This window comes from Falco cherrug, chromosome 2, assembly GCF_023634085.1.
Source record: "Falco cherrug isolate bFalChe1 chromosome 2, bFalChe1.pri, whole genome shotgun sequence".
NCBI lineage: Eukaryota > Metazoa > Chordata > Aves > Falconiformes > Falconidae > Falco > Falco cherrug.
The window spans coordinates 23,355,814-23,382,246 of NC_073698.1; the positions used below are offsets into that span (position 1 = coordinate 23,355,814).

At 41.0% G+C, this 26,433-nt stretch overlaps 2 protein-coding genes across 10 annotated transcripts in view; one reads left to right on the forward strand and one right to left on the reverse strand.

Annotated features, from left to right (window-relative positions):
- Window positions 1–14,681, forward strand: part of PAN3 (poly(A) specific ribonuclease subunit PAN3) — an 81,967-nt gene extending 67,286 nt beyond the window's left edge. For 7 of the 9 annotated variants that reach the window (XM_055702685.1, XM_055702688.1, XM_055702686.1 and 4 more), the window contains 5 exons: window positions 3,757–3,896; window positions 4,707–4,836; window positions 7,786–7,850; window positions 8,568–8,706; window positions 11,722–14,681. In XM_055702685.1, the coding sequence (XP_055558660.1) occupies window positions 3,757–3,896; window positions 4,707–4,836; window positions 7,786–7,850; window positions 8,568–8,706; window positions 11,722–11,862 (615 nt within the window). In that variant the 3' untranslated portion in view covers window positions 11,863–14,681. Of the gene's footprint in view, window positions 1–3,756; window positions 3,897–4,706; window positions 4,837–5,283; window positions 5,399–7,785; window positions 7,851–8,567; window positions 8,707–11,721 lie in introns of those variants that run through there. The other 2 variants (XM_055702693.1, XM_055702694.1) reach the window with 1 other exon arrangement.
- Window positions 14,682–15,953: 1,272 nt separating this feature from the next.
- Window positions 15,954–26,433, reverse strand: part of FLT1 (fms related receptor tyrosine kinase 1) — a 117,848-nt gene continuing 107,368 nt past the window's right edge. Inside the window, exons 26-30 of the mRNA XM_055702683.1 lie at window positions 24,959–25,064; window positions 24,736–24,866; window positions 24,232–24,316; window positions 23,269–23,360; window positions 15,954–17,975 (exon numbers count right to left, since the gene is read on the reverse strand). Coding sequence (XP_055558658.1) covers window positions 17,771–17,975; window positions 23,269–23,360; window positions 24,232–24,316; window positions 24,736–24,866; window positions 24,959–25,064 — 619 coding nt within the window. The 3' untranslated portion in view covers window positions 15,954–17,770. The remainder of the gene's footprint in view (window positions 17,976–23,268; window positions 23,361–24,231; window positions 24,317–24,735; window positions 24,867–24,958; window positions 25,065–26,433) is intronic.

The following is a 26,433-nucleotide window of genomic DNA, read 5'->3' on the forward strand; positions in this document are numbered from 1 at the left end:
TAAGGTTATGTTTGCTCAAAGTAAATATTTTTAATTTAGCAAACCAAAATAACTTTATAATGCACCTCCCCAAATTTAAAGAAACTAGCTTAAGAGGCATCTGAAGTATTAATGTTGATATTAAAAAAATAAAATAAAAAACTATCTAGCAACTGGGAGGCATTTCTAAGGGCCCTTCCAGAACTTAAAAGGATAAGTGAATCCACAGAATTGTAAAGTGGATGAGCTGATACTGATCCAAGAAAAGCAGTGGAACAAGATAAACAGAAATGTAATGTCAGTTTCAAAGAGTTTATGGAAAATGGATCTTGTCAAAAATAAGAATTATTTGACTAGCTTACGTGTCTGCCTGATGATAAAGCCAAGTGTATAAAATGCTGAGGTATCTCCAGGGCATTTGGCATAGTAGCACATACCTTTTTAATAATAATAAAAAAAATTATGCAGAGGGAAAGGGTACCTATTCAATTAACTTTTAAATTGCTCACTGACATATTGGAAATTCATTTGATAACAGGGAGACATTAATGAAGAGCACTGTTTTGAGTTTTATCTCCCAGGGGCTGGTTTTTAGTCTAATGCTATTTCATAGTTCTATCAATGAACTAGATGGTGATAAAATCTTTAGTAGCAAAGCTTTCAGGAAATAAAAAGATAGGTGGGTACAGGTTACAGTTATTAATTGAATCACTAATTAAACGGTCATTAGTTGCATGCAAGGTACGTTTTTGAACAAAAGGCAGCCTGTACTTAAAGTTTTTTCTTTGAAGCTGAGAATCAACTTAGTATGACTTAGTCGCTGTTGACAGTGACCGTAGCAGAAGTCTTCCGGCAGGTCTGTGGCAAAAGAAACTGGTGTGATCCACAGGTACACAATATGGAGTATGAACAGGGAAGTGGTTGTTCCTAATCTGTACTTTGCACTAGCAAGGCTACTACAGGAATACAGCATTAATTTCTGGTATTCCTGATCCAAGGAGATCTAGTACTTCTTGTGTGCCTCCTTTAACCTTTCTCTGCCTGGAAGCAGGGAATGCTGAATCTGTTCATGTTTTCACAGGGGAAGTGAGGGCTTAATAGGCATATGTGGATTGCTTCCCTATAGAAAGGATGGTGTACCCCAGCTTCTGGGAAGTTATATACCCTTGTCTGCGTGGTTAGTGATCAGTGGATGGTAGTTCTGCCCTTTCTAAAACTGGAATCTGACTTCAATAAATCCTGATCTTTATGGGTCCCTTCCAGCTTGCAATGTTCTGAGATTCCCCTACCACACAGGAAAATTACTGCCTGGTTTTGTGCACTTGTAAGACTTCAAATATTGGGCATAGTAGTACTTGCTTTCAGGGTTTCAGCTGTCAGTGAATAGTGAAGTACCTCGAGAGCAATTCAGCTCGCTCAATATCTGAAATGTCTTGCAGAATTACAGGTACCTTAAGCAAATCAGTTAGGTCTGATTGATTTGAAGTTTAAGTTCCTAAGATTAGTGGGATGAATCCAAGCCACTTTTGTAACTAAAGCAAGTTAAAAGCTGAGTGTAACTTAAAATGTGTGTGTTTGAGGCTGCACTGGTGTGTTGTATCATCTCTGCCAGTTCTTCTGTTAGATGTAATTTGCAAAACAAACAAAAATCAAGGCTGTGAGTCAAACGCTCAAAAAACCAAAAGCCTGAATTTAGAATTTAATGACTGCTGTTAATGTAAAACGCTTTCTCAAAAAGTTTAAAATTTTTATGCAATCTGTATTGTAAAAACGCCTAAAGCAAGACTATATTTTCATAGGGTCTTGGCTGAAACTGTATATTTTCATTGTCTCAGGATTGTGTGATGATAGAGAATTTATATAGGATACATCCTTATGAAATACTAGAAACTGAAATTTTAAAGTGTATAGGTAGGGGACTGCAGAAACAGAAAAGGTTGTGGTTAATACAAATACTTACATATTTCTTCTAAGTTTTTCAGAGGGGGAAAAAAATGCCATTGTGCTAGGTGATGTATGTGGCTATAGATAATGCATCAGCAAGATTTCTGTGGTACTATAACAGGGTCTTCTGCTGATCAAATTGCCTACTTGGTAGTGGAAGCAAGTGAGTTCCCACCAAAATGGGGTTTGTTGCTGTGGTTCATTTCTCTTTACCAAAGTACAAAGGAATGCTGATACTCAGGAAATCCTGATTCTGTAGAAAAGATAGTGTAGGAAATGCCAGTCCATCCTCCTTCTCCACCACTTTGTCCTCCTTATTTCTGTCTCATTTTCCACATCCTGTTTTTGTCTTCATTAGCTACAAGAGTACCATGCTTTTTAACTTCTACCATGTTGCGTGTCCATCTTTAAATTGTGCTGCTTAATCATACTTGATAAGGAAACAGCAGGGACATTGAGAGCCCTGGAAAGGTTTTCATTCCTGTCCCTCAACATCTGGGAGATGTGGCTGCAGGGAAGGTTCAGCTACTGCAGCCAGAGGCAGCACACAACTACCCCTCTGGTGGTAAGAGTGGAAGAGCTGTGAGGGGCTGTGGCATGTTCACCATCGCAACACTTTTCTAAAGCTGCAAGATTCTAAACAGAACTTTAAGTGTTGCAATGCTGCCAAATTTTCAGCCTTTCTCACAGAAATGACAGAAGGTGTATTCCTTGTATGACTATGTTCTCTGCTAAAAAGCATAGTCTTGCTCTGGACTATAGAGCTGACATTCTCGATAATTAGGAGCTTTCACTTTTTTTTTAGTTTTGCAAAAACAGCTTTCTCAGAAAAACCCTCAGGAAAATACAAGATTTGTATCTCTAGCTGGCTCTAAAATTCAGTCTGGGGCAGGCATCCAGCATGGAAAGCAGCAGGTGTTTTCAAGTTTGGCCAGCTTGTGTGCAGCTGAAAGCCTTTCCATCAAAAGAATCGGACACTTTTTGCTATGAAAGTGATTGCTACTAAATTAGGCTCCTGTTTTTAGAGATAGGCTTTAAAAACTGGTATAACTTTAAAAAATAATGTCTGTTGGCTGTCCATTAAAATTGGCAGAATTTCCTGTTGTGGCAAAGCAGCCTGTATGCAGCATTCATCTTTTAAGAGCAGTTCTACTTTTAAGGAAAGTGTTTAGTAACACTAAGAATTTCTTTATAAAATGTGATGCAGCTCAGTTTGTCAGCCATACAGACCTCTTCCTGTCTACTTACATCAGGCAGTTCGTATCTTTTCACACTGGCCATCAGAGATTAAAATCTTTGAGCTGTCTGTTTAAAACAGAAGCATCATTTGCTGGAATCCAATGTGAATTCCAGTGTGGAATTCACACTGGATGGCCAGTGAAAAAGATATTATGAGTCCAGCAAATGCTGTTTCTGTTTTAACAAATGATCCTTGATGGGTATTTCTGCATCTCATACTGAGAAGACTTGCTCTGTTTGCCACCAACTCCTTGACTTGTCAGGAGTGAGCAGGTAGGTAGTTAGGAGAACCTCTTTGCAGAGCTTCTGCTTGCTATGCAAGAGTTCTCTTTGATACTGTCTTTAAGCTAAAAATAGGTAAATTTTAAGCATTCAAAGATAAATATAATACCTGAGAATGGCTAGGTATCAGGACAGATTTTCCTTTAACTACTGTAACTTGGACAGTCATATGGTTTGAATTGCACTTATTTTAGATGCTTGTATTCTTCAAAGGATGCTGAAGAACTGTCTCTTGTTAAACACCATCTAGTACCATAGGTAATATTTATCTATACAAAGAATCTTATTATCTGTGTGTGTTTTCCCTGTTAGCAAGCAGATCTGATCTCCCTGGGGAAAGTTGTGTTGGCTTTGGCTTGCAATTCTTTATCAGGAATTCAGAGAGAGAATTTGCAGAAAGCAATGGAGCTGGTGACAATCAACTATTCCTCTGATCTGAAGAATCTGATTTTGTAAGTTTGCTTAATAAATCTTTTGATGGAAGTAACTACTTTTTTTAAACATAAAATGAAAATGTCAGTTGGTGTTTTTAGATGCATGTAAGATTACAGATATAACTACTGTCATTGAGTTGTCGGCGCAGACAATGAATGGTTAAACATAATTTAAAATTTGTTTATATAATGTGTATTTTCATGGTGTATCCAATAAAATTAATTTTATTTACTAAGTTCTTTTAAAGCTCCTAATAAGGATTAGGAGCATAAAACCCCCAAGCATTTTAAGTTGTCTTCAATATGGGGTTTCATTGCCTATTATCTACTATAGCAATATGCTAGTCTTACCTTATGGTTTCAGAAGGTATTCAGAAATAGGCATGTTGCCTTTCTGACCAGAGTTGACTGCTACTTTTTCTTGACTGGATATCATTTTGTGTTGTTCTTTAGTATAGTCAGCCTTTCTCCTTTTCCAGCCTAAGAGGGAAAAGTGGAAGTCTGTGCCCCTTCCCTCATTTGAAAAACAATTGCATTACGATCTGAGTTATATCTTCTCTCTTTGAGTGTGTTTTTTCTCTCTGAGCAGGGTGAATTACACAATTCCATGAAAGTACACTCCTGCCTTGCACAAGTAACTGACTAGATGTATACATGTAAATCAACATGTTTTCTTTCTAATATCTTTTTAAACAAATGCTGCAATTGTCAACTTTGTGTATTACATAGGCATCAGTGTCAAATAGTTATAAAGTCATAATAGAATGATCTCACTGGTATTTGCAGCATGTTTAAGTAATCTGTTTGGGGGTGGGGATATTTTGGCAGGTATTTGCTGACAGACCAAAACAGGCTTCGCAGTGTAAATGATATCATGCCTATGATTGGTGCACGATTCTATACTCAGCTGGATGCTGCTCAAATGCGAAATGATGTTATAGAGGAAGACCTTGCAAAGGTAAATAATTTACTAATTCCTACAGGAAAACCTGTAGTCAGTATTCCTACAGCTGTACCTTGAAAGAGAATGTTTTCTACTGGTTTTTCTTTCTGTTTGTTTGGCAACCTAAGTACTCTGCCTGCAGAATTGAGAACTCTGAACTCAAGGTATTGAAAGTCCAGAAGCTCCAAGAACCACTAGTTTTAGGATGTCTTCAGCTAGGCTTTAACTGAAGTGACATCTTCATGTCTAACCAACAGTTTTGGGGAAAAAAATGTTCTTTACAGAATGGTTAAAAAGTAGTGTTCTGAGTAATTAAGGCCATGTATGTCATCACACACTAGATGATAGAGTTTGTGCCAGAGGTTGTAGAGCAACAACTGTTACCTTGAAATTCTTGGATAGATTTGGATTCCAGTGTCCCTTTACTTATCTCATATGTTTTCCTTTCCATATGAATGCTAGATCATGGAGGTAAAGGCTGCCATCGTCAGTTTCCCTGAAGTGTGCATCTCTTGCTGTGGGGGTCTGGTTGGTCTATCATGTTCAGCCAAGGCATCAAGTGCTAGCTACAAAGGAAGTATGTACTATGTCCCATGTGTATTTGTTCAACAGGAAAGGGTGCCTGCTCATCAGAAGCCACTGATCCCAGGATTTTCTGACAAGGCTGAGAGATATTACAGAAGGCTTTCATGACACTGAAGATATGTGTGGGATAGGGTATTAAGCTTTCCATTGTATGCCCTCATGTAGAAGTTTGTGTTTTTTTTTTAAGAGACAGTAGACCAATGGTTGGGATGCTGATGGACTCCTTTGCTTAATTTCTTCACCATTGGCTTGTTGGATAACAGTTTTTCTTTCCTTAGTGAAAGATACTGAAATCTGTCAGAAGCAAAGAGCTGTAGAAGAGCCAAGTGGTATCTGCTTTGGATGAAGAGCTGTAGATGACAGGTGCCCGCTCTATCAGTCAGCCACTACTCCTGTGCTGAAGATGTTTAAGATCATTTCTTGTTAAGGTGGCCCAATGTGCCTGCACAAATTTGAGCAGGTGGGCCTTTTCTCATAACAAAGATGGATATTATCCTGTAATCAGCATTAATCAGTCTGCATTTTCAGTCAGGTTGTTTGTAGCAGTTGGTTAGCATTGGCATGTGAGCAGAGCCACTACAAATGCAAGTTGTTGCATAGCCTCCAGTTTGGCAATATCTGTTTACCTGGCAGTGATATATATGACAGTTGCTTATTAGTTGTTGTACTATAACTTGTTTGTACTACTACATCCTCAGTAAGATGAGAGCTACAGTATCCCTTCGGTCTAGCCTCATACCCTCCCTTCATTATTGCTCCAAAGCAGATGCTTAGGGGAGAGTATTGGAACAAGACTGGCACGTATGGTGTTTTTCCTTGTATTCTCCAAGCACACAGTTATCTGTAGCTTAGGGACTTCTGATGCTGGAAGTGGATTGTACGTAGTTAATAACTGTTTTCTTGAAACCATGAATATTTTGTTACTCCTGTAATGGTCACATTTCACAGAGCAGCGACCCCATTATGCCGTTTCCTTCCTCACCTTGAATATTCCCATCATCTATATGTCACAGCATTCCAAGCCTGAATTTTTCAAATCCTCTAATCCACTCTGTAGAAAAGCTCCCTGCCTTACAGGCTACCACCAAGCTTGCAGAGAAGGCCACCTGGAGACATAGCGCTAGTGTTGTGCACAGCTGTGTCACCATTGACTGGGAACGTGCAAGGCAGCAGCATTCACACAGATCTGGTTTTGGCTTTTGTGTATTTGGCCACCTACCAAAAAGTTACTTGGAGGTTGACCTTGACCAGCTAGCAGAGGTCCATACAGTCTTCCCTGTCAGTCTCTATAGAGTGTAGCTACTGTTGAGGCACAAGCTGTTCCGCTGTGTGTTTTTAAGACTGGTGATAGAAGTCTTGCAACCCATAGGTTGTGTGAGGTCAAGCTATTATCACCTTAACCTACTTTATTTACCCAGCTGTGCACAGTAATCTACTCCAGACTGAATTCATTTGAAATCAATGCGATCATGCATGGGAGGGGATGCAGCTTAGCATAAATAATGTTGGAGAGCTTGAGCATTGGAGAATATGAATAATATCAGGAGAGAATCTTCCTTCCTGTCAGCTCTGACCAGCTCATACTTTAAAAAAATATTAATCCACAGTGTAATGTAAGCTAGGATGTAACTCTTTTTACTGTATCCTAAGTGATGCGGAAAAATGTATGTATTCCAAGCTCCCATAATTCTAATGTTCTGGTTTTTTGTGTGAGCTCATTCTCATTGCTTTATCTCTGTCATTGATGGACTCAGAATTTATACTGTTTTAAGACTTAAATTCTAGCTTTTTTGGAAAAAACTTGTTTAAAAATTTTATTTGGAATCAATTCTAATTTGAATGTTAGCCTGATACTATTGTTGTTAAACGTTTACTAATGATGGCATACAAAGCATTTCTGAAAAATAAATCTGGTAGGTTATGTTCCTTCTCATCTTTACCTGAAATAAGGTATTATACTATATAATTCTACAGGTATTGATAACTATTTGTGTGTATATATATTTTAACACATTCACATTCTCCTTGTTTAACCTATTCTATTTTAGCATGCCTGTAAGTACAGGCTGGCAAGAGACTAAACTTATGTTTCCGCAGAGAAATAGATTGCCTGATCCAGTTCCTGCTGGGGCAGCAAGGTGTCATTAGTTGTTAAATCTCCACATTACGATTTGAGTATGAAGTGCTAAAATGAGCATTGCCCTACTGATACACAATACAATGCATGTGGTCTCTTTCTGAAAAAATTATACCCCCTTTTTTGAATAAATAAATCGTTGTAATAGCACTTCGTTGGAGTTACCACTGTATATCTTTTGCAAATAAGTGTCTTAATTTTAGGTTTCAGAAACGTTAATAACCTCTTTCCTTTTTTTCTAGGAGGTGCAGAATGGAAGGTTGTTTAGGCTTCTAGCAAAACTGGGAACAATCAATGAAAGGCCAGAGTAAGAAATACTTGTTTTCCTAGAGTGGAGTATGTAAAATGCAGTTTGTAATACAAGGTTTCTTCCCTTAGAAATTTAAGCTATGCATTTTCCCCATGTTTGCCCCTGAAGAAATGAGTATTTAAGAACTCTTGAGAAAAATAGTATAAGCAACATTGACCAAAATTTTAAATTAAGAAGAGAAGGCTGCAAATAGGTACGCCAAAGTTGCTTCAATTTTTTTAGTATGTTTTCTCTTAGCAGTCTCTTGTGAGTGACCATAGCTTTTGAGGAAATCCATAGCTTGCTTTAACTGTAGCAAATGGTGTAAATACTGGTTTTAAGCTAGTTAATTTTCAGCTTGTTTTTTATCAACTACTACATAAAAATGAAGTGTTCATGGTCGGTTTTCCATCCTATTAAATAGAATTGGAGTTGTGTTTGTAATGCTGGTTTCTAACATTCAGGTGTTAAACTTGTTGAAGATAACTCTTGCTTTCTTCCATTACTTTTCTGTGGCCCTTGGTAGGCAGTAGCTTCAGGTACTTCAGCAGCTGAAAAACTTTGAATATATTTTCTGTTTGTGGCAGGGGAGGAGACTGTAAGGTAATGGCAAATTATAACAGCTTAGCAGAGCAGTGAGATTACTCAGTTTAGATTGAAGAGTTACGTATATCTGTGGGGTCTGATTTTTTCTTAACTGTCTGAGCTTTAATATGAACCTTTGCTTTGCACCAGGTTTCAGAAGGACCCAACGTGGTCAGAAACTGGAGACAGGTATTTACTAAAGCTCTTTCGAGATCACCTTTTCCATCAGGTGACAGAAGCGGGTACTCCTTGGATTGACCTCAGTCACATTATCTCATGTCTTAACAAGGTACACTGTACTTGGGTTAGCTTTTAAAAATTTGTTTGGGTTAACTTTAGAATAATATTCCACTTAAAAGCAAGTTGGCATTGGCAGATTAACTACATTGTTTTAACTGATAGTTATTCCCCCCTCTTTTGGATGAAAACAATGTATTCACTAAACTAATATTCAAACATTTATGGATATTTTAAATAAACTCAGTACATTAATATTAAAACTTGGAATCCAGTAAATATAGAATGAGATACGGTATTAACTTTTCATCCTAGAATGCACTGAATACTGTGGGTAAGCAATGCTGGTCCCTTTATGCTACTCTGGTCTTTCAACACAGCATAAAGGATCCATAAAACCCCTTTAACTGGGGGAGGTTTCTGCCGATACAGTTTTCACAGAGGGTGGTCGTAAGGCAAGAGGATCCATTACTCAACTGTGCTGACCAGAGTAGGAGACAGGAGGGAAACTGCAGTAGAAGTTTGTGCAAAATCCCTACCGTCTAGGACAGTGCTGGAAAATTTCTGTGACTTAAAATGTTAAGTCCGCTTCTGATAACTTCCCTAGCCTCTCTAGCCCTTTGTTTTTCAAAGTTGATTTAACAAAGCTGTTTGCAGTTTTCCAAGAGCTGCACCACTAGCAAAATTTTAGCTGAGCACTTTCATGATTAGTAGCAGGAGACATGTGAGAGACCACAAGATCTTAAGTAGTTGTAGAACTTGTCTTGCTCCATAAATTAAAAAAGTAAGCAAACTATTTTTTTTTTGTATTGGCAGATCAGTTTTCAACTTATCTTACATTGTTTTTCCAAACTTCAGTAAATTATAGGAGACTAAGATGCTACTTTTTTAATTATTATTTATTTTTTTTAGCTGCTTGGTCATTCCACTCACTCCGTAGAGAATGGTGATGCAGACACTGACAATACACAGTTTCAGTGGCTAGTATTTTCTTTTCTAGGATTAGGATAGCCAACTTTCTCTTCCAGAAAAAATTGAATATATTCAGATTCTTTGACATGTAACAAATGAGTTAACTACAGTTAAATCTTTTTTTAAATTGTCAGAGCTTTTAATCTCCTATTGGACCACTGCTGTGCATTTCTTTTAACCTCCTTTTTATCTTTCTGGTTGGTGTCTGTAATCACTTTAAAAAGGACATTAAAAGGATTGAGGCTAAATCAAAAAGAAAGCATGTTGATATTCAAATAGGCAGTGAAATGCCATGATGATTTGAAAGCAGTGACCTGTACAGTACTGTAGCAAGAGGGGACAGTTCTGAATTCCATAGGTCAGGTAAGAGATGGTGTCAAAGAATGCCTCGTTCTACAAACGTTCATGGCTTAACTTGTTAAAGAGAGACTCTTCTCTTCTGTGGTTGTGGGCTCAGCACACAAAAAATGTAGGACTTTCAGAACCCTACTTTGGAAATACACTCTGAAAAACACTTTTGAAACTGTAGCGTGTACTAGTGGAAGTGGTTATATGGACTTTCCTGCTACACTCCAAAAGCATTCCTTTTGAATGAAAATTACTCTATTGTTTAAACATTTTTTTCAATGTGGTGTTTTGGGGATCTTTTCAGCTGAGATACTGATTTATGCCTCCGCAGCAGGAGAGAAAGCAAGCCATAAATATTTATGTTTCTCGTTAGCTGTGTGGCTTTAATACAGATCTTCCATATCCTACATTCATTAAGGTAATTCACTGATTTCTTGAATGATGCTAATGGGAACAGTAAACAATATTTCACAAACACCTTAATCATGATAATATTTGTAATGGATCTTGGAAGAGACTGGTGGCTTTATCCTACTTTAGAAGAGCTAAAAGCTAGTGGGCTTGCTTTTGTCCTTCTGAAGCTATTTGCAAAGCAGAAACTGTAAACTGGGGAGGTTCCAACTTTTAAGGTTATACTCAGAACATTATTTTAGAAGACAAATGCAAGAAATTTCTAACTTGCTGTGTTGCTCCAGACAGCAGCTAGTGGGACATCTCTGACAAATTTAACTGTTCTTCTGCTATTTGGTACAACATTGATACATTTATTTAATCCTGCTGGGGTTGTATTTCCAAAGATTATCTCAATAGTGTCATATCCCACTTGCCTCTGCCCCACCTTTTGTATTGGAACAAGAAAATTTGTAGTGTCAAGTATTTGGGAATACCAATATATCGACTAAAACAGAGCAAAAAAAGTTTTTGCATTATAAGGGAGTCTGACAATTACCCATTGAGGAACGTTTCTTGCAAAGCAAGGATAACACAAAATATAGCATCAGAAAGGACTTCAGCATGTAAAATAGGATATTTCTCTGTTCCAAACTAGGATTTAGTGGTAGATCTCTAAAGTACATGGTGTAGCATACAATTTTTTAATACTGAATTTGAGATGTCAGAATAAAGCATGAAAAAAAAAGTAGAACAGACTTTAATCTTTAACCACAAATTACCTATTTGTTTATGGATTATAACTGGGTAAACTTTTCTTAGAGTAAGAGATGAAATCTACCATACAGGAACTAGTTTGTTTCCAGTACTGCCAAAAACGTAAGGTTTGGGTTTCTACCAGTTTTCAGACTGCCTGGGACTGATCCATCCGTTATTTTATTTTTGAGGGGGCAAGAAGTAATTTACCTACCCTGCATGGAGGCTTGTGCATCTTAGGTGCAAATGTAATGTCAGAAGTGGTTTTGTGCATCAGGAGCTACATGGAAATTTTGCTAGGCTTTCTACACAGGGGAAGATAGCATTGCAGGACTCTTAGCTTTATGGAAAGGGAAGAAAACAATGGTAACCTAGTCCAAAGGTCTGGAATGTCCATCAGGTTAAGACCAAAATGTCTCGATTTTTTGGCAAGTACATTGTTGTGGTGCGATTCAGATCCTTCCTTTCTGTGGTGTTCGCAAGATTTGAACTGCACCACAACAATGTACTTGCCAAGAAATTGATTGCTTTTGTTATTGGGGAAATGTTTTGCCATTTCTTTCACACTTCTTTTATTTTATCTTTTGCATTCTTGTTACAGTTAGATGCTGGTGTGCCAGAAAAAATAAGCCTCATTTCCAGAGATGAGAAGAGTGTACTTGTGGTAACTTACAGCGATTTAAAACGCTGCTTTGAAAATACTTTTCAAGAACTGATTGCAGCCGCAAATGGTCAGTTGTAGTATTTGCTGAAAGCATGCAGGACATTGCTGAGGAACTTAACAAATAGCAAATTGCACTACAGCTGAATTGTTGTTGTCATCTCATTTCACATTTGGGAAACAAACAGGAGATGAGCAAAGCTGCTTGCACTTCAGTCAGGTACACTGTTACTTGAAGGGAAGAATGTTTCACTTATCCTAGAGCTAAGGCTGCCATTGGAGGCTTTATCTGTGAAGAATTTATTTTAGATTAAGGAACACATCAGGTGCATGATGTTCCTGCTTTTATTTTTTCCACTTGTATATGCACTAATTTTAATTTTTTTAAGACTTTTCTGATCTCTGAAGTTTTGCCACATTGTATACTTAAGGGAAACTCTTTGCAAGGACATTTCTGGGATACATTTTTTGTCACTGAGGATATAGCAAAATTTATTCATTTTTGATATTATTTGCACCCAGAATAGCATAAAGGACCAGGTAAATAATTTAATAGAAACTGTGTTCTATTAATGACCGTTTAGTTCGTAACCTCTGTAAAAGTGTGTTGTATGCAAGCTCTGTATGCCACCCACTGTTAGCTCAAAGAAACATGAGAAGATGAAACGTTTTAAAACCAGTGAAGTATCGGTGAATTGACAAAAACAGGAAAGAAAGCCCCCTGTCATTTGGTTTAAACTTTGTCTAAGAGAAGTGACGAAAATAGCATAATGGGAAACATCTATAATTTAAGGAGCATATCAAACTTGCTCTAAACACAACCAGCGCCTTTTAAAAACTGTTTGTATGTTTTCCTGCTAGTCAGAAGCATTTACATTTATGCAATTTTTTTAATAGATTTTTTTTTTAAAGAAATTGTTTAAATGCCTGAAGTTTCAGGAGTGTATTACTTTAGGTTATTTACAGTATAATTTTTGTATAAAGTTCTGTTCTTTGAACCACAGCTTTATTATGGTACGCTACACTGGATACAGATACAAAGACACTGTTAAAAGAAGATTAACTAAACACAGCAGTTGTCTGGCATCAAGAGCTTTTCAAGTTTTACAGCCTGAATCTGGAGGGATAATGATCTGCTGTGCCTTTGCAGTCACTGCTTAGCCCAAAGTAATATTACTTTTGATAATACTCAACACATGAATATTCCTGAAGTAATTCAGTCTCAAAAGTCTGGAATTTTCCTCCTCAATTACCTTTCTAATATTTGGACATGCAGTTGTCTCCAAACTTGGGTATTCATGGGATTTCTAGTTAAACACCTACACTTTGATACTGAAGACTGCCAAATAATGTAGGAATTTCCTTTCTTAAAGCGGTAGTGAAGACTGTATCTATCCTTTCCCAGCACTGAATGTTTTAATAGCACTGGGTGCTCACCATGAAGAAAATGTGGAAACTCAAAAGGTCAGGACAGACTCTAAGCACTTGCAACTGATGTTACTGACATCAATTTTAATAATTCTCAATATTTGTAGTTTTCAGAGAAGTTTTTAATATTTCTCTGTCCACTTTTATAAGCTTTAAAATGTTTCTCTGCCTTGAGACTTGCATCAAGAAAAAAGCAACTCTCTTCACATCGAAAGCTTTGAAGACTAGGGACATGCTTTACACATTTTAGAAAATGTGGTTGAATCCACATTAGGTAGCATCAGTTGTTGAGTTTAAAAATCAGATATTGTTGCATTTGATCGAATGAATTTTAAAAGGAACGTAATGTTTAATATTCAAACGTAACAGTTGCCAGAATGTTCTTTTTAATATAAAAGGAACAGGAACTTTGAAAAGTGAACATGCAAAACAGTCTTTTATCATTAGCTCATGTATTTGAGGAAGAGCAGCTGTCTTTTATATGTTTTTTGACAAATCATATTGTAATTCTTTTGTACAAAAAAGAAGTACTTGTATTCTAGAAGAAATATGAAATGCTTAATTTATAAGCGGGCTGAGGTTTTTTCCAGTATTGTTTTCTTTGAAAATGAAAGGGGATCATCTGTTCAGTTGTGGGGTTTGGGAACCTTTGAAAATTTAATTTGTGGACCAATATTTTGTGAAAGTGTAAGGCAGGGGTAAAATAGGGCTTGAATTCTCATCCTTTTTAGACCAGCAAACCACCCTCTGCAAGACATGTCTAAATTGCAAACCTGTGTGTATTTGCATAATGTCAGTTTGCTTCAGCCCCTAGTAACCTCAGGACTTGGTTTAAAAATAAAAAGGTAGACAGCTAATAAGTTTTCATACATAACGTCAGCCAGAAAATACTTGGTGTCAGGTAATACATAAACTAAAAAAAAAAAAAAAAAAGTTGAGTTTTTGTTTTCTATTTATTTCATTTGGTCCGTATTTGGGAATGATTTGAACAGTCTGAAGTTCAGCTTGGGTGTTTTTTTGGGGAGAGCCCTTCTACCCCATTTTAATTCCATTTAGAAGGTTGTCCTAGTAGTTTGATCCATTCATAGGGAGAACTGTGTACCTGTATTTAAAGAAGAGCCACCAGGATGTGCCCTCCCAGATGGGAAATTTAATTCTGACCTTCCTATTTTTTACAGCTAAAAGCACAGAAGGGACAACCTTTGAAATCATCTGATGTTGGTCATTTTAATTTTTGTACCTGTTTTTAAGTTCTGTTGCTGTATTTACTATATTGTAAATATTTTGTTGAGGGTACCTATGTATTTTTGATTTGCCCTTGTTTCAGTAATTCAGGTGTCAACTGCTTCCCCTAAAAAGCACCAGTATGTTAAGTTCTAATGTCATGATCCCAGTATGTGTTACTCATCTTTAATCCTGTTTTCATTCTTCATGTGTACAGCAGTATTTTTAATAAAGAATACCAGAAATAACGTGGCCTTATTTTGACAATGTGAAGTTCTGAAGTTGGATACGGGGCTTTTCAACTTTGGTGCTAGAATTGTATTTCATTCTATCATATTTCTTTTGTATTCACTCTCTCTGCAATGCAGAGTTACAGTCATGAGTTGCAAAGTGCATTTAGTGCTTGCCACTTACATCAGGCGTCCTAAAACTTATAGATGATGTTGGCTGGAATTGTACTAATGCACAGTTCCTGAACTCCGAAGCGAAGTCACATCTGCTTCTGTCGGATCAGATCTGCTTTAGTAGACATGCCCTAATTTTGGAAACTGTTAAAGTACCCTTGTGTTCATGTTTATTAAGCTTTTTTGCCCAGTAACAAAGTATATTAATTTCTCTGAGAATTTGCATGTGGAGTCATGACAGCTTCATTTCCCAAAATTATTTTTCTCTATCATTAACCAGCAAAGGTGAGATGACTTACTGGTGGTATAAAAATCTCATATACCCATTGAATCCTGACCATGCTTGTGTAATGTGAAGTTTTGTGCAATATATGTGAAATTGTCAATACTCCCTGCATACTTTTAACATGGAATCATTATCTCTTAAATTGCAGTGGTTTAGAAATGTTATTACATAAGCTGCAGTAGGCTTGATTGATGCTCTTATCTAATGTGCAGCAACAGCTACACAACTCCTGTGGCAGTAGGCGATTCAGTTACGTTCTGCCTGCCCAGAGAAAGTTTCATCTCTGCTTCCTTCCAGTACTTGTGTGTAGTTTATCTGCAGCGTGGCTTGGAGATCCCCTCAGATTATAAAACGCGGTATAGCAGAGAGCGCTCGACTGAATGTCTCTGTGGAGGCAGCATCCCCAGCTTCTGATGGTTGACATGGGGATGTGGAGATTCTTTGGAGAAAGCATCTACCAGGCCTAAGGTGCTAACTTGTGTCACACTTGGTTCAGAATAGGTTTTGCTGGAGACACTTTAGCTCTGTTCGCTGGCCTTTCATCTGCACCAGATCTTCTAGCTGAAAAAGTGACCAGGCATGGGGGGCAGTTGAATGGATGTTCATCAACGGGCTGCATTGTTTCCCCCCACCCTGAAACATTGCCTCTCCCCAGAGTTGTCTTTTTGCCTCTGGACAGCAGTAAGCGTTTCTCAGATAAGCTGAATCTAGGGGATGTCACGCACGCAGGGCATGGTACAAGTGTCCATCACTGTCTGCTTAGCTGTGTGAGAAGCAGAAATCATCTGCTGCAGTGTTTTTTGACATGGGATTTACTAGTTTGGCAGAACTCGGGATTCTTTCAAAAGCAAATTTTATTATATGCATTTAGCAGTCAAATACATTATACAAAGACAGAAAATGCAGGACAAAATAGGAGTTATTCACATACAAAGAATCTTAGGGGTTTCATATAAAAGTAATCTTTGTAGTCTAGTTTTCTTAAATATTTATGCACAAAGAGCATATTTATATATTTACACTGTGCAAACATTTCCATTAAGATGCATCATCCCATAACTAGTTTTGCTCATTTGGAGTTAAGAAACAGTCCTTAAACTTTCCTTTCATTTTGATCAAGATCAAATATACTGTCCCAGCAAGAGACAGTGCAATAGATACTTAAAACTGATGAACTATTGGCCAGGAAGATCAAGAATTGATACTTATCTTAGAAGTAGTGGTACACGTTTCTTTTACTTGAATATCCAAGAACATTTTTCTTTGTAATATGCAAAAGGTCATTTGCCTTTAAGTCTGTTAGTGGGTTAAATTCACAGCTCCTAAGCTGAGTTTGAAGAGGTCAGAACCATATTATATGTAGCATTTGAGTTAATACGTCTTTATAGTGGACCATGAGAAGCTGAGATTGGGCAGTGGTTGTTGATTTGGAAAACATCAGTGCTACTGTGTGAAATGGCCAACTCATTTTAGTATTGCATTCAAAGGTGAAAGGGGATGGTGCATCCTTATGCTTCTCTAACAAAGAACACTGATGCCCTTTCTTAGCTGCTATACAAAACTCTGTTGCAAGTGAATGATACAGTTTTATTCCTGTACATATATACTAGTAACTAATACAAAATTCAACTGTCTTCATAGAAAAGCTGCCCTAACTTTCTAATGAGATTGTCTTATTTCTGACTAATCTCTTCAAACTCTCTAGTGTTAAATTCATTTAAAGTATATGCAATTTAGTAGCCATCCTGTCTTTTCAGACAGATTCCCATAAATAAAATATAATCAGTGCAGTGTTAGAAGGTCCATGAAGTTTCATGGACAGAGCTTGGCTTTTAATATCCCTAGCTTGTGGTTTGGTTCCAGTGTGTGCGTGTTGGCATACTGACAAAGTGCAAAACTTCAAGCGTATCTACTTGATTTCAGCAGGCTTGTCCAAACCCGATTGATATGTCTTCCCTATTGCAGCTTGGCTCTGATCTTAGTTCTGCTCTATCCTTGCCAATTGTGTTTTGCAACACAAATTTGAAATCCCTGCCTCGTGAGACTCCTCGCTGCGCTTGCCATCTGAAGCAGTGAGTGCTGTACAATGCCCCATCCCCAGCTAGCGAATTCGGAGCTTCCCTGGAGGATTAGGCTTCCCTCGAGTCTCTCAAAGCAGATCCTTCTTCAAGGATCCTTGGTTTTCCAGCAGTACACAGGCCCCAGCAACAGGGTGCAAATGCCCCAGTGCCTGACGCGGGCTCCCAGATGCTGCTCCCAACCAGGACACGGGTGCTGCACCCCAGTCCAAGCAGAGGCAGGGAGACTAGAGCATGAAATACCATCCTGCTGCCAGGGACCAAACAGTGAGCTAGTTTTCTCTGTAATGATGGCGACCATCCAGGTCTTCAGAAGCACTGGGCAATTTTAGTGGTAGCTGTTGGTGTTCAGCATTTCGGAGAGTCAAGGGCTAAGCATTAGTATGTCACTATATTTTGTATATGCTTGTTGCAGTCTGTAGAAAAGCAGATCACTGAGATTAAGCCAATGATATCTTTTAAAATTTTAGGATAATTGAAACTATTTGGGTCAAAGTTTTATAACATGACAGTGTTTCAGAAGAACCTTTTTGGATTAAATGTATATTTAAATCTTGGCCTAGAATTACTTAAACAGGTGGCTGAGAATAAAGGACGACAGAGTTGTAGTCAGGAGGGGGAGAATGGCTTGCTTTCATTTTCTCCAGCACTGTGTTACCGTACGTGTATCTTCGCTTGGATTCACTGAGCTGGTCACAGCTGAAACTGCAGAAACTTCTTGGCTTGGTTATTCCAGAAAGCACTGACTCCTTGCTCCTGCTGGCACCTTTAATGCTGTAACAGAGCAGTGTCACTGTTAGCATATTTGCCATGTACAAGTGTTTGTTTTAATGACTTAAGCAAAGCCACATCACAAGAAGCAGCTTTGTTAATTCTCAGATGCTGGGAACAGGTGGATGCAGATGGAATTGCTCAGTGGGAGAGCCGAACAGAGGGCTGAAAGAGCCCTCCTGTGTGTCCCCCCCGGAGTCCCCTCCTGAACAGAGATGCTGTGACTGATTATCACTATTAAGGTGTTTGTGTTCGTTCTAAGTATTAAGAGTCTTAGTGCTTAAGGGGAGTATTTGATTGCTCAGCTTAAGCTGTAATTGCTCATTTGTGGCAGGTGCTAGGGAGTGAAACTTGGTTGTAGAGCAAAATAACGTGGAGTGTCAGATACCTCTGCTGCTGCGGGGCTGTGCATCCCCATAGGGTCCCCACACATGTTCTACCTAAGGGAAGTGGGTTGGTTGTTTTTGGTTTTTTTTTTGAGTGGGAGTGAAGTAATGAAAGGTTTTAAGCCTTGGGGCAAAAGCAGAAAGCTACTAGCATAGGTGTTCCCAAAGCTTCATGCTGGGATCAGTTGTAAAGATAAATGGATTATGTGTGTGAGGAAGGGCACAAGATGTGGGTATCTCCTCTCTTATGCTTCTCTTGGCAGCAGACATGAGAAGCTGGTTTGAATTAGTTTTCCTGTCCCACAGAGGACCAGTTATCCTGTAGGCTGCCTTTTATAAGATGCCTTTTACAAGAGGGGCTTAATGTCTTCTCAGCTAAGCCACTTTTAAAGACGCTGCCTTGCAGCTCTTTCTCACCCATATTCAGAGCACACAGTACTTAAAAGGGCTCTCTCGATAATGAAGAAAGTTAAGGCAGAGTTTTTTTTCACAGTATTGAACTTAGATGTCAAAAATTTATGTGGAGACAATGGACAAGCCAGAGTATTTTCCATCATTGATTACATGTGAAATCCTAATGTAAACATATGTTGGACTGCAGTGCCTAAAATTAGACTCTCTCCCCTGTGTTTTTATAAGTTCATGGACACTCCACCCCTCTCCATTTATAAGGTCAGGAACATTGGCAGCCCTAGTCTTGAATTCCAGAGGAGACAGTCAGAACATCTGCTGAGGCTTTTGAAGCCCAGGGTTTTGCTTTTCATTTTAATTTGTACTGTTAGATCTTTACAAAGTAAAGCACAGAACTGGTAGCACAGGACCATTCCTGATTAGGAAATGGAGAAGTAACAGTTTCAGTTAGATATCACAGTTTCTTGAATTGTTAACTCACAAGCCTGTGTCCTTTTTAAGGAGTGTGGTCCCAGTCTTCTGTCCTACTGTAGGAGAGTCCTCCCAAGAATACCACCCAGTTACATTTGTTTGCGGATGGAAGGAGTTCATGGGGAGGAGCCCTCACGATAAGGATTGCAGATGCATCCCGTATTTTTATATTGCATCTGTTGGCAGATGGAGAAGTAATTGCCTTGGGATAAATTCCATAATGATGTGACAAGGTTAGTCACAGACTCAGTGGACTTTCTGTGATGGGTTTAAAGAGAAATGCTTCTGTGATTTACATTGTAGTTGTGAGTCTTGGGGAGCAGTGGGCTGGCAAAAGTGGAGTGTGCATGCAAAGTTATGAGCCTTGACATCATCATGCTTTGATCCTTTCTTTCATCATCAGGCTTTTGCATCCTGAAAATTTTTTTGTGAGCTAGACTTAGCTTCTACTTTCATTAATAAACCTTTATAGCAGTAGAGCTGCATCTATTAATTTCACCTTGAGCGCATTGCTGTACCTGGGCATACACTCCCACAGAGCACTTTGAGGGAGCCCACGGGGTTTGGGCATCCATAGTGAGACCTCATTTTGAGGCTGAGCTTACAGTCTGTAGAAGCGTCACTAGCTGGGAACTATCTTCTTTCCACTCTAGGAATGTAAATTAGAAACTGTGTCTAGTTGGTTTGTAATTGGGATCATTTGTTGGAGGAAATGGCTGCTGCTTTCCTGACAGATTCAAGAATGGAGTGAGGTTAGAAGCTGGCTGCGGCTCTTGAGATGCTTGTTCCAGCTCACTAGTGGTGGAGTTCTCACTTTTTCTGGCTCAGCAGTTTGCTTTGTCTCAAGGGTTTGCTCCAGCCTGGGGATTTTGGCTTACTTGGGTTGAGGTTTTTCACCAGTACTGAAGAGCTAGAAAAGAGTTACAGTTGGGATCCTTTCCACTTGCAAAGGAGCAGAGCTGAGAAGGTTGCTCTTTCTGTGCCCCCAAACCTTTCTGTTGGGATCTTGTTACCGAAGGCCTTATGTTAGGAAAGACTTAACTCTTTTTATGTTGTTCACAGTATCGCTTACTTTCATCTCAATGGCAACAGCAAGTCCAAGACATGTAGCAACCATTTCTGTTTTGCTCCTGGCCACCACCTGGGCCCGAGTGGCTCACCAGGCTTTGGGCAGATGCTTGTTTCCTATCGCGAAACCAAGGGTGAGCTTTGCGTGTTGGTGCCTTTCCCTCCACAACAGTGGAAGCCTGAGGGGAAGGGGATGCGCCTGTGTCGGTGGGGTACCCCTGCACTGCCAGGTGAGCTGTCTCCCCTCTCTGCACTCCCCAGGGGCTGTCTCTCAGGCTGGTCATGCTGAGTAAGCACCAGTGTGTGCACTGGCTCTCTCCTGGAGTCAACTGATCAGTTTCCTCTAAAACAAACCCTGGCTGCACTTCTGGGGACAGGTAGGATGCACCAGGTTTGGCTCCTTCCACCTTGGGGAGTCCTTCAGCACTGTCATGGCAGACGTGGCCCTGCTGAGTCTGAATCCTTTTGACGCCACCCTCCAGAGCACACACAAACACCCCTGTGCTGGTCTGAAAGCATCACCCCACCTGGCTGCCTCGTGCGGTTTCAGGTGCTTTGAACTGACAAAAAACCACACCAAGTCCAATCGTTCTGCCCTGGGCAGCAGGGAAACAGGCAGCCCAGGGAACGGCAGGCCAGCCTGCGGGTGAGTGGGGAGCCGCCAGGGCACAGCCCTACAGCACCCTCAGTCTCGGCTCAGGACCCATCTGCTGGTGCGAGTGTATTTGCCTGCATCTATGTCCTAAACTGCAGTGCTGAGGGTTACAGTGTGAGGGTGAGTGTCTGGGAGTGGTTTGGCATCACAGTGAAAGTGATCTAGCTGTAAGCTGCAGCTAATGGGGGGGTGGGGGTGGGGCGGTGACCCCTGCCTTGGCCTGTCGCTGGCACCAGCTGCCCTGGCGGTGAGCTGCTATTGCTTGCTCAGAAATGGTTCTGGGGCCGTTCTTCTGATAACGCAGCAACCGGAGCCAGCTCTCTGCAAGGCAAGCCAAGCAGAAATGTCAGCACAAGAGATGGGGTAGGACCACAGAATAGGATGCTTGAGATGCACGGGAAGAAGCAGGGCTATGCATCTGCTTAGCTCAGCTGACGTGTGACAAAGCCCTCCAGGCTCCCCCTTGTCCAGCATTCAGTACGACTTTCAGAGTATTTACTTACTGCTCCAATTTAGCCTGAGTAAAAGATGCTTAGCTAAGAAGGTACCACTTCTAGGAACGTGTGCAGACTAAAGGGTTACTGTATGCATTCACATACATGAGTGCTTTTTGGCATAATGCTACAGTACCACTTGTTTAGCTTGCAGGCCTGATGACCTTGTATGTTCTCAGCCAACTGCTCTGTTTCCCCAAGGATTTACATTCTAGCAGCCACTGCTGAGTTCAATTTTTTTTCCCATCCAAGCATTCCTGTTCCTTCTGCAACTGAAAATGGTCCTTAAAGCAGTTCCAGAGGGATGCTTGTGGTACCCTCCATGTATTCTGTGCCACGCAAAGAAAAAGGCACTTCTTGCATTTCATTTGGGGAGGTTGCCATGTTGTCTCTGTGGCTGACTGACAGCAGCCTTCAAAAATGTCACATTCATGCAAAGAAAAAACTGATTAAACCACTTCTAGGAAACATTGCATCCTTTGGAACCCAGTCATCCACATGCATGCCAAGCTCTGTAATACCTGGCCCCTCGAAGGAGAGTATGCCTAGATAAAATCTGCCAGCAAGTACCATACGTTTACAAGTACCGTAAAATCGCTTACAAGCCTGTTTTCTGAAAGGTCAAGGCAGGAGAAAGGGTTTCCCAGCACTTGTTTGGAGCGGCTTTTATCACCCCGGCTTTGCCACGCATAAGCAGTGCCCCATTGCAGACTCCTGCCAGCAGCACGTTTACCCTGCACGCTGCGTATTTTGGCCGTGTGAGCATGCACGCTCTCCTACTACATATGTCTATGCATTCAACCAATGCCCTCTTAGTCATTGGAATTCTTCTTGAAGCAAGTCCTCTCTGCTTTGACCGCACGTTTCAGCCAGCTCCAATTGTTCATTGAGACAATACTACACCTCCCGGCTTGCCCAGCTGCAAGTCACTGACAAATTCGGCACAGGCAGGATGGCAGGATGGCCTTGACCTCCTGCCAGCATAAGATGAACGATGGGTTGGGTCTGGGCAGTCCCTGGGCTGGCTGAGAACAGCAAGCTGAAACCAGCCACGGATGCTGCCAGCTTCACAGCGGCTGGGAACTGAGACACCGCTTGGCATTGAGAAAATAAACATTTCCCATTTACAGAAAGTTCATGTCAGTGCAACGCATTTCTTGGAGCAGCCCTAGTTCACTGCTTGGGCAGCTGTCAGGAATTAGGTGGAGGAAGGTGGCCAATATATTAAAGTGCTTAAAGGCAGGAAGAGAAGTGAGGCCCTCACATCCATCTATTGTAAAGTTGCCACTTTAGCATCCTGAACCCATGGGTGTTAAATGGGCTGTGCTTAGCTGAGTCATGGAAAAGAAGGGCAAAAACAAGCGTGGGGAGCCTTGTCCCAGCTGGGGTACCCTTGGGGACTTGCAGAAACAAATGCAAATCCTTCACAGCTACACGTTCCTCTTCTCCCTTGCCAAGGGCTTGTTTCCTGGTTACCCACCTCTACCTTGGTTTAGCACTCTCTGGCACTGACTTGTCCAGCTGGGCATTAAACTGGGGATCAGGCTGATCAACAGAGTGCTAATCAATCATATTGATGAGGCGCATCAAAGGGGTTGAGGGTTATTTGTTTCCTCGAAGGTGTATGGAGCGTTAGGTGTGGGAGATGTGTGACTGCTTACTCAACCGAGCAGGACATGCCTCAGCAAGAGCGTTTGCAGGGACTGGGGACACCTCAGCTAGTTTCATTAGGCATGATTTATCACAGGTACCTTGAATCCTCCTTTGCCCTCTAAAACATGAAGGAGAAGAAAGGAACATAAAATACAGACCCAAAGAGTGTCCGTTTCTGCTTGCTGCCTGTCCACGTGAAGCGTTTCAGTTCTTCTGGAGCCAGCACCATCCCGCTGTCTGCTTGATAATCCTTGAAGAAAAAAGAAAGACACAATTCTATTAGGTGTTAACTACAGAAAATTATTTTTACAATGTATTAAATTCTTTTTCGGTCTGATTTCCAGCATCCATCTGGTCATTTATATCCAGAGAGCTCTCAGAGACAGCAGCTCCATGCTGCTGGAGGTGCTGCAGTGCCCAGGTGTTTCATGGTGCCTTTCCAGACTGTCCTTGCTTTGGAGTGCAGCAAACACATGCTAATTAATGCAGATACAGACTGCTAAAAGATAAGTATCTACATGCAAGGTGAGGTTCTGGCCAGCCACTGCTTCAACCCTGTGACCACCACTGTGCCTTTCCCACCTCCCACCGCTTAATGCATACAACTGGGTCACTAAAAGCTTCCCCCAAAATCTCACCCATGCCCACCCCCACCAAAACAGTATGTGTGCCCCATTAGTAGACATTTCTCCAGCTTGTCCATCTGATAACAGGACTTGTTCCTACTGGGGACCTCTGATGGAAATGTGACCCACAATTCTCCTTTGTGTGCTACTATTCAGGTGAAAACACAAATCCAAGGGGTTTTAACTGGCTTTCTGACACCAGTGAGACTCAGGTGGGTCTCTGGCAGCTGTACCTTTCAGGCCTACTGACACCAGCCATTTCTTATCAGGGGAGGAGTGTTTGCAGCTTATGGCATAGTCAGCAAGGATGTGCTGACCCCAATTTGTAGGACAGTGGGATAACACCACGCTGCAAGCACAGCTAATCTTGCACCTCGTATCATTAAAGCTGATAAAGCAGTAAAACCCCATCTTGATTCCCTCTGCATAAATCTGTCACACAAATAATAAAAAAAAATAATAAATGGCATACCATTTGGCCCAGGAGTCACTTACCTTAAATAAAAGCGTTTCCTTGATGGGAAGCTCTTCAAATGTCTTTATGCGCTGGGGTGGTTTTATTTTGAAAGTGTTTATGTATCTGTTCAACAAGAAAAGCAGGACAATTTTTGGTGGAAGTGTGAAGTGCATAAGCAGGAAAGCACTAGGCATTTCTTTGTTTCTTCAAGCAGGTGCCTGACTGTCACCAAGGCAGTTTACACAAGAAGGAATTGTTAGCCAGACCCCTCCCCACAGCTCAGCCCCCAGCCCCGAGGTGCACACAGCTGCCCCTCTCACAGCGCCCCAGCCCGGTGACCTGATGGTCCCCCTGGGCAGGGACATCCCCTAAGGGCTGTCCCAGCCCAATGGGATCCTGGCGGTGGTGGCTTGGTGGCTGGTGGGACACTCAGGCTATGTGGGGTGTCTCTGAGTGTTTTCTGCCATCCAGGTCCAAACCAGGCTCTGCAGCGAGCTGCAATACCCAACAAACAAACTCGGTCTTAGTCCTGCTTATCTTACCTGACATTTTCGGTGCTTTCACAACTTGAGCTTGTAACAGAAATATTTTCATTGCACAAAGGATCAGATGCAGGGGGAAACCCACTTTCTGTTGTAAATATTGTATTGAGGGGTATGTAGTCTTTGCCTTCCTAAATGGAAATAAGAAATAAAAGCGTTATTCCTAGGACCACGTGGCCGGTCGCCCTGCTTCAGTGACACCACGTGGTCATGACATTAGTACCTGCTGGACGTTCGCTTGCAGCAGGTCACCCAGCTTTTTCACCAGCTCAGAGAACCTTGGTCTGTCGTTGGGATTGCTTCGCCAGCAGTCCAGCATGATTTGGTAGCTGTGAGGAAAAAAGCAAAGCGGGGTGGGATTACAGCTCACTTTGATCCAAGGCAGTGCAGTCTCTGACAGCTTGTCATCAATAGAGTTAACTCCTGAGCCAGCCTAATTTTACCAAGATGCTTTCCAGCACTGAGGCCTGTTACTAAAAGTATAAGAGTAAACGTTTCGCAAAACCAGAAAAAAACTGCTTCTTCCCACAAGACACTGGGAAGACCACATCAAAAGAATAATTTAGCCAACTAGTCATACTTTCTTTTTTTATTCCTGATTAAGCCTTAAACCTTTGTATTAAATGTCTATTAGCTGGCAATGTTTAAGTTAAGACATCCTAAGTTGACTTATATGAATGTGTCACTTCCTTGTATTGGTCAAGTCAAGCTTTCCTTCCTGCAATAAAATATGTGGAAGAGGAAAAAAAAAAAAGCTCTTATCTACTGTCACTAGGATAATAAAATTAGCCAATGGGTAATAGTCCCAGATAGGCATGGCTGGCTTGCATCCTTTTTCTTCTTTCAGAACTATTTTTTGGTAAGTGTTGCTATTTAGAGTCATGATGTAGCACATGAAAAGGCAGTGAAGACACCTATACACACTTGATTTTTCCTCCAGAGGTAAAACACCCTGGATGTGTTCACACTTGTGAAGGATTTGTACCATGGGGTGCATGTTCAGCGTGCTACAGGTGCCTCTCCAGGCAGGGTGCTCCATCCCACTCCCAGGGTAGAGGGACTGAAAACTCAGCGTCTCACTTGGACACCCCCCCAGCCTCCGAAAAGGTGTTGGCCGTACAGCAGCAGCCGTCAGCTGCACCTGGAGGAAGGGGACCAGGCAGGAACAGCTGATGTTGCAGTGAAAGGGCTTAGACAAACCCTGCAGTCAACACGCGCTGGGAGGCTGTGGGTCCCTGTCACCTTCCTCTGCCATCAGGCATCACCTCTGGGAACGGGTGGACCCTCATCACCTGCGTGTTTGTGAGGAAGCCTCTGCTGTCACATCCTAAGTCAAGAGGATGTTAATAATGTTCACATTCCTCCAGCACTTATCTGTGTGCACATTGGTAAATATTAAACTTGGAGAGGAATGAATGACCTTCCTCCTCTGGGCTGTTCACCCAGCTCCCCTCGGAGCGCAGCCCCGGTCATGCCCTAGGGTCAGGTCCACGTCCCTCCTCACCCTCTCCTAAGCCACAGGAGGGCCAGGGGGGCGAGGGTTGGGGAGATACAAGAAGATGCTAACGACAGCAAGAAGATACGAGGCAGCATTGGGTTGGTGTTCCTCATATTGCCACAGGGTACTTTTTACAGAGACTCGTACATCATCTGCAAGACAGCCTGGGCGGGCAGCGGCATACAAAGCAAGCAGAGAAA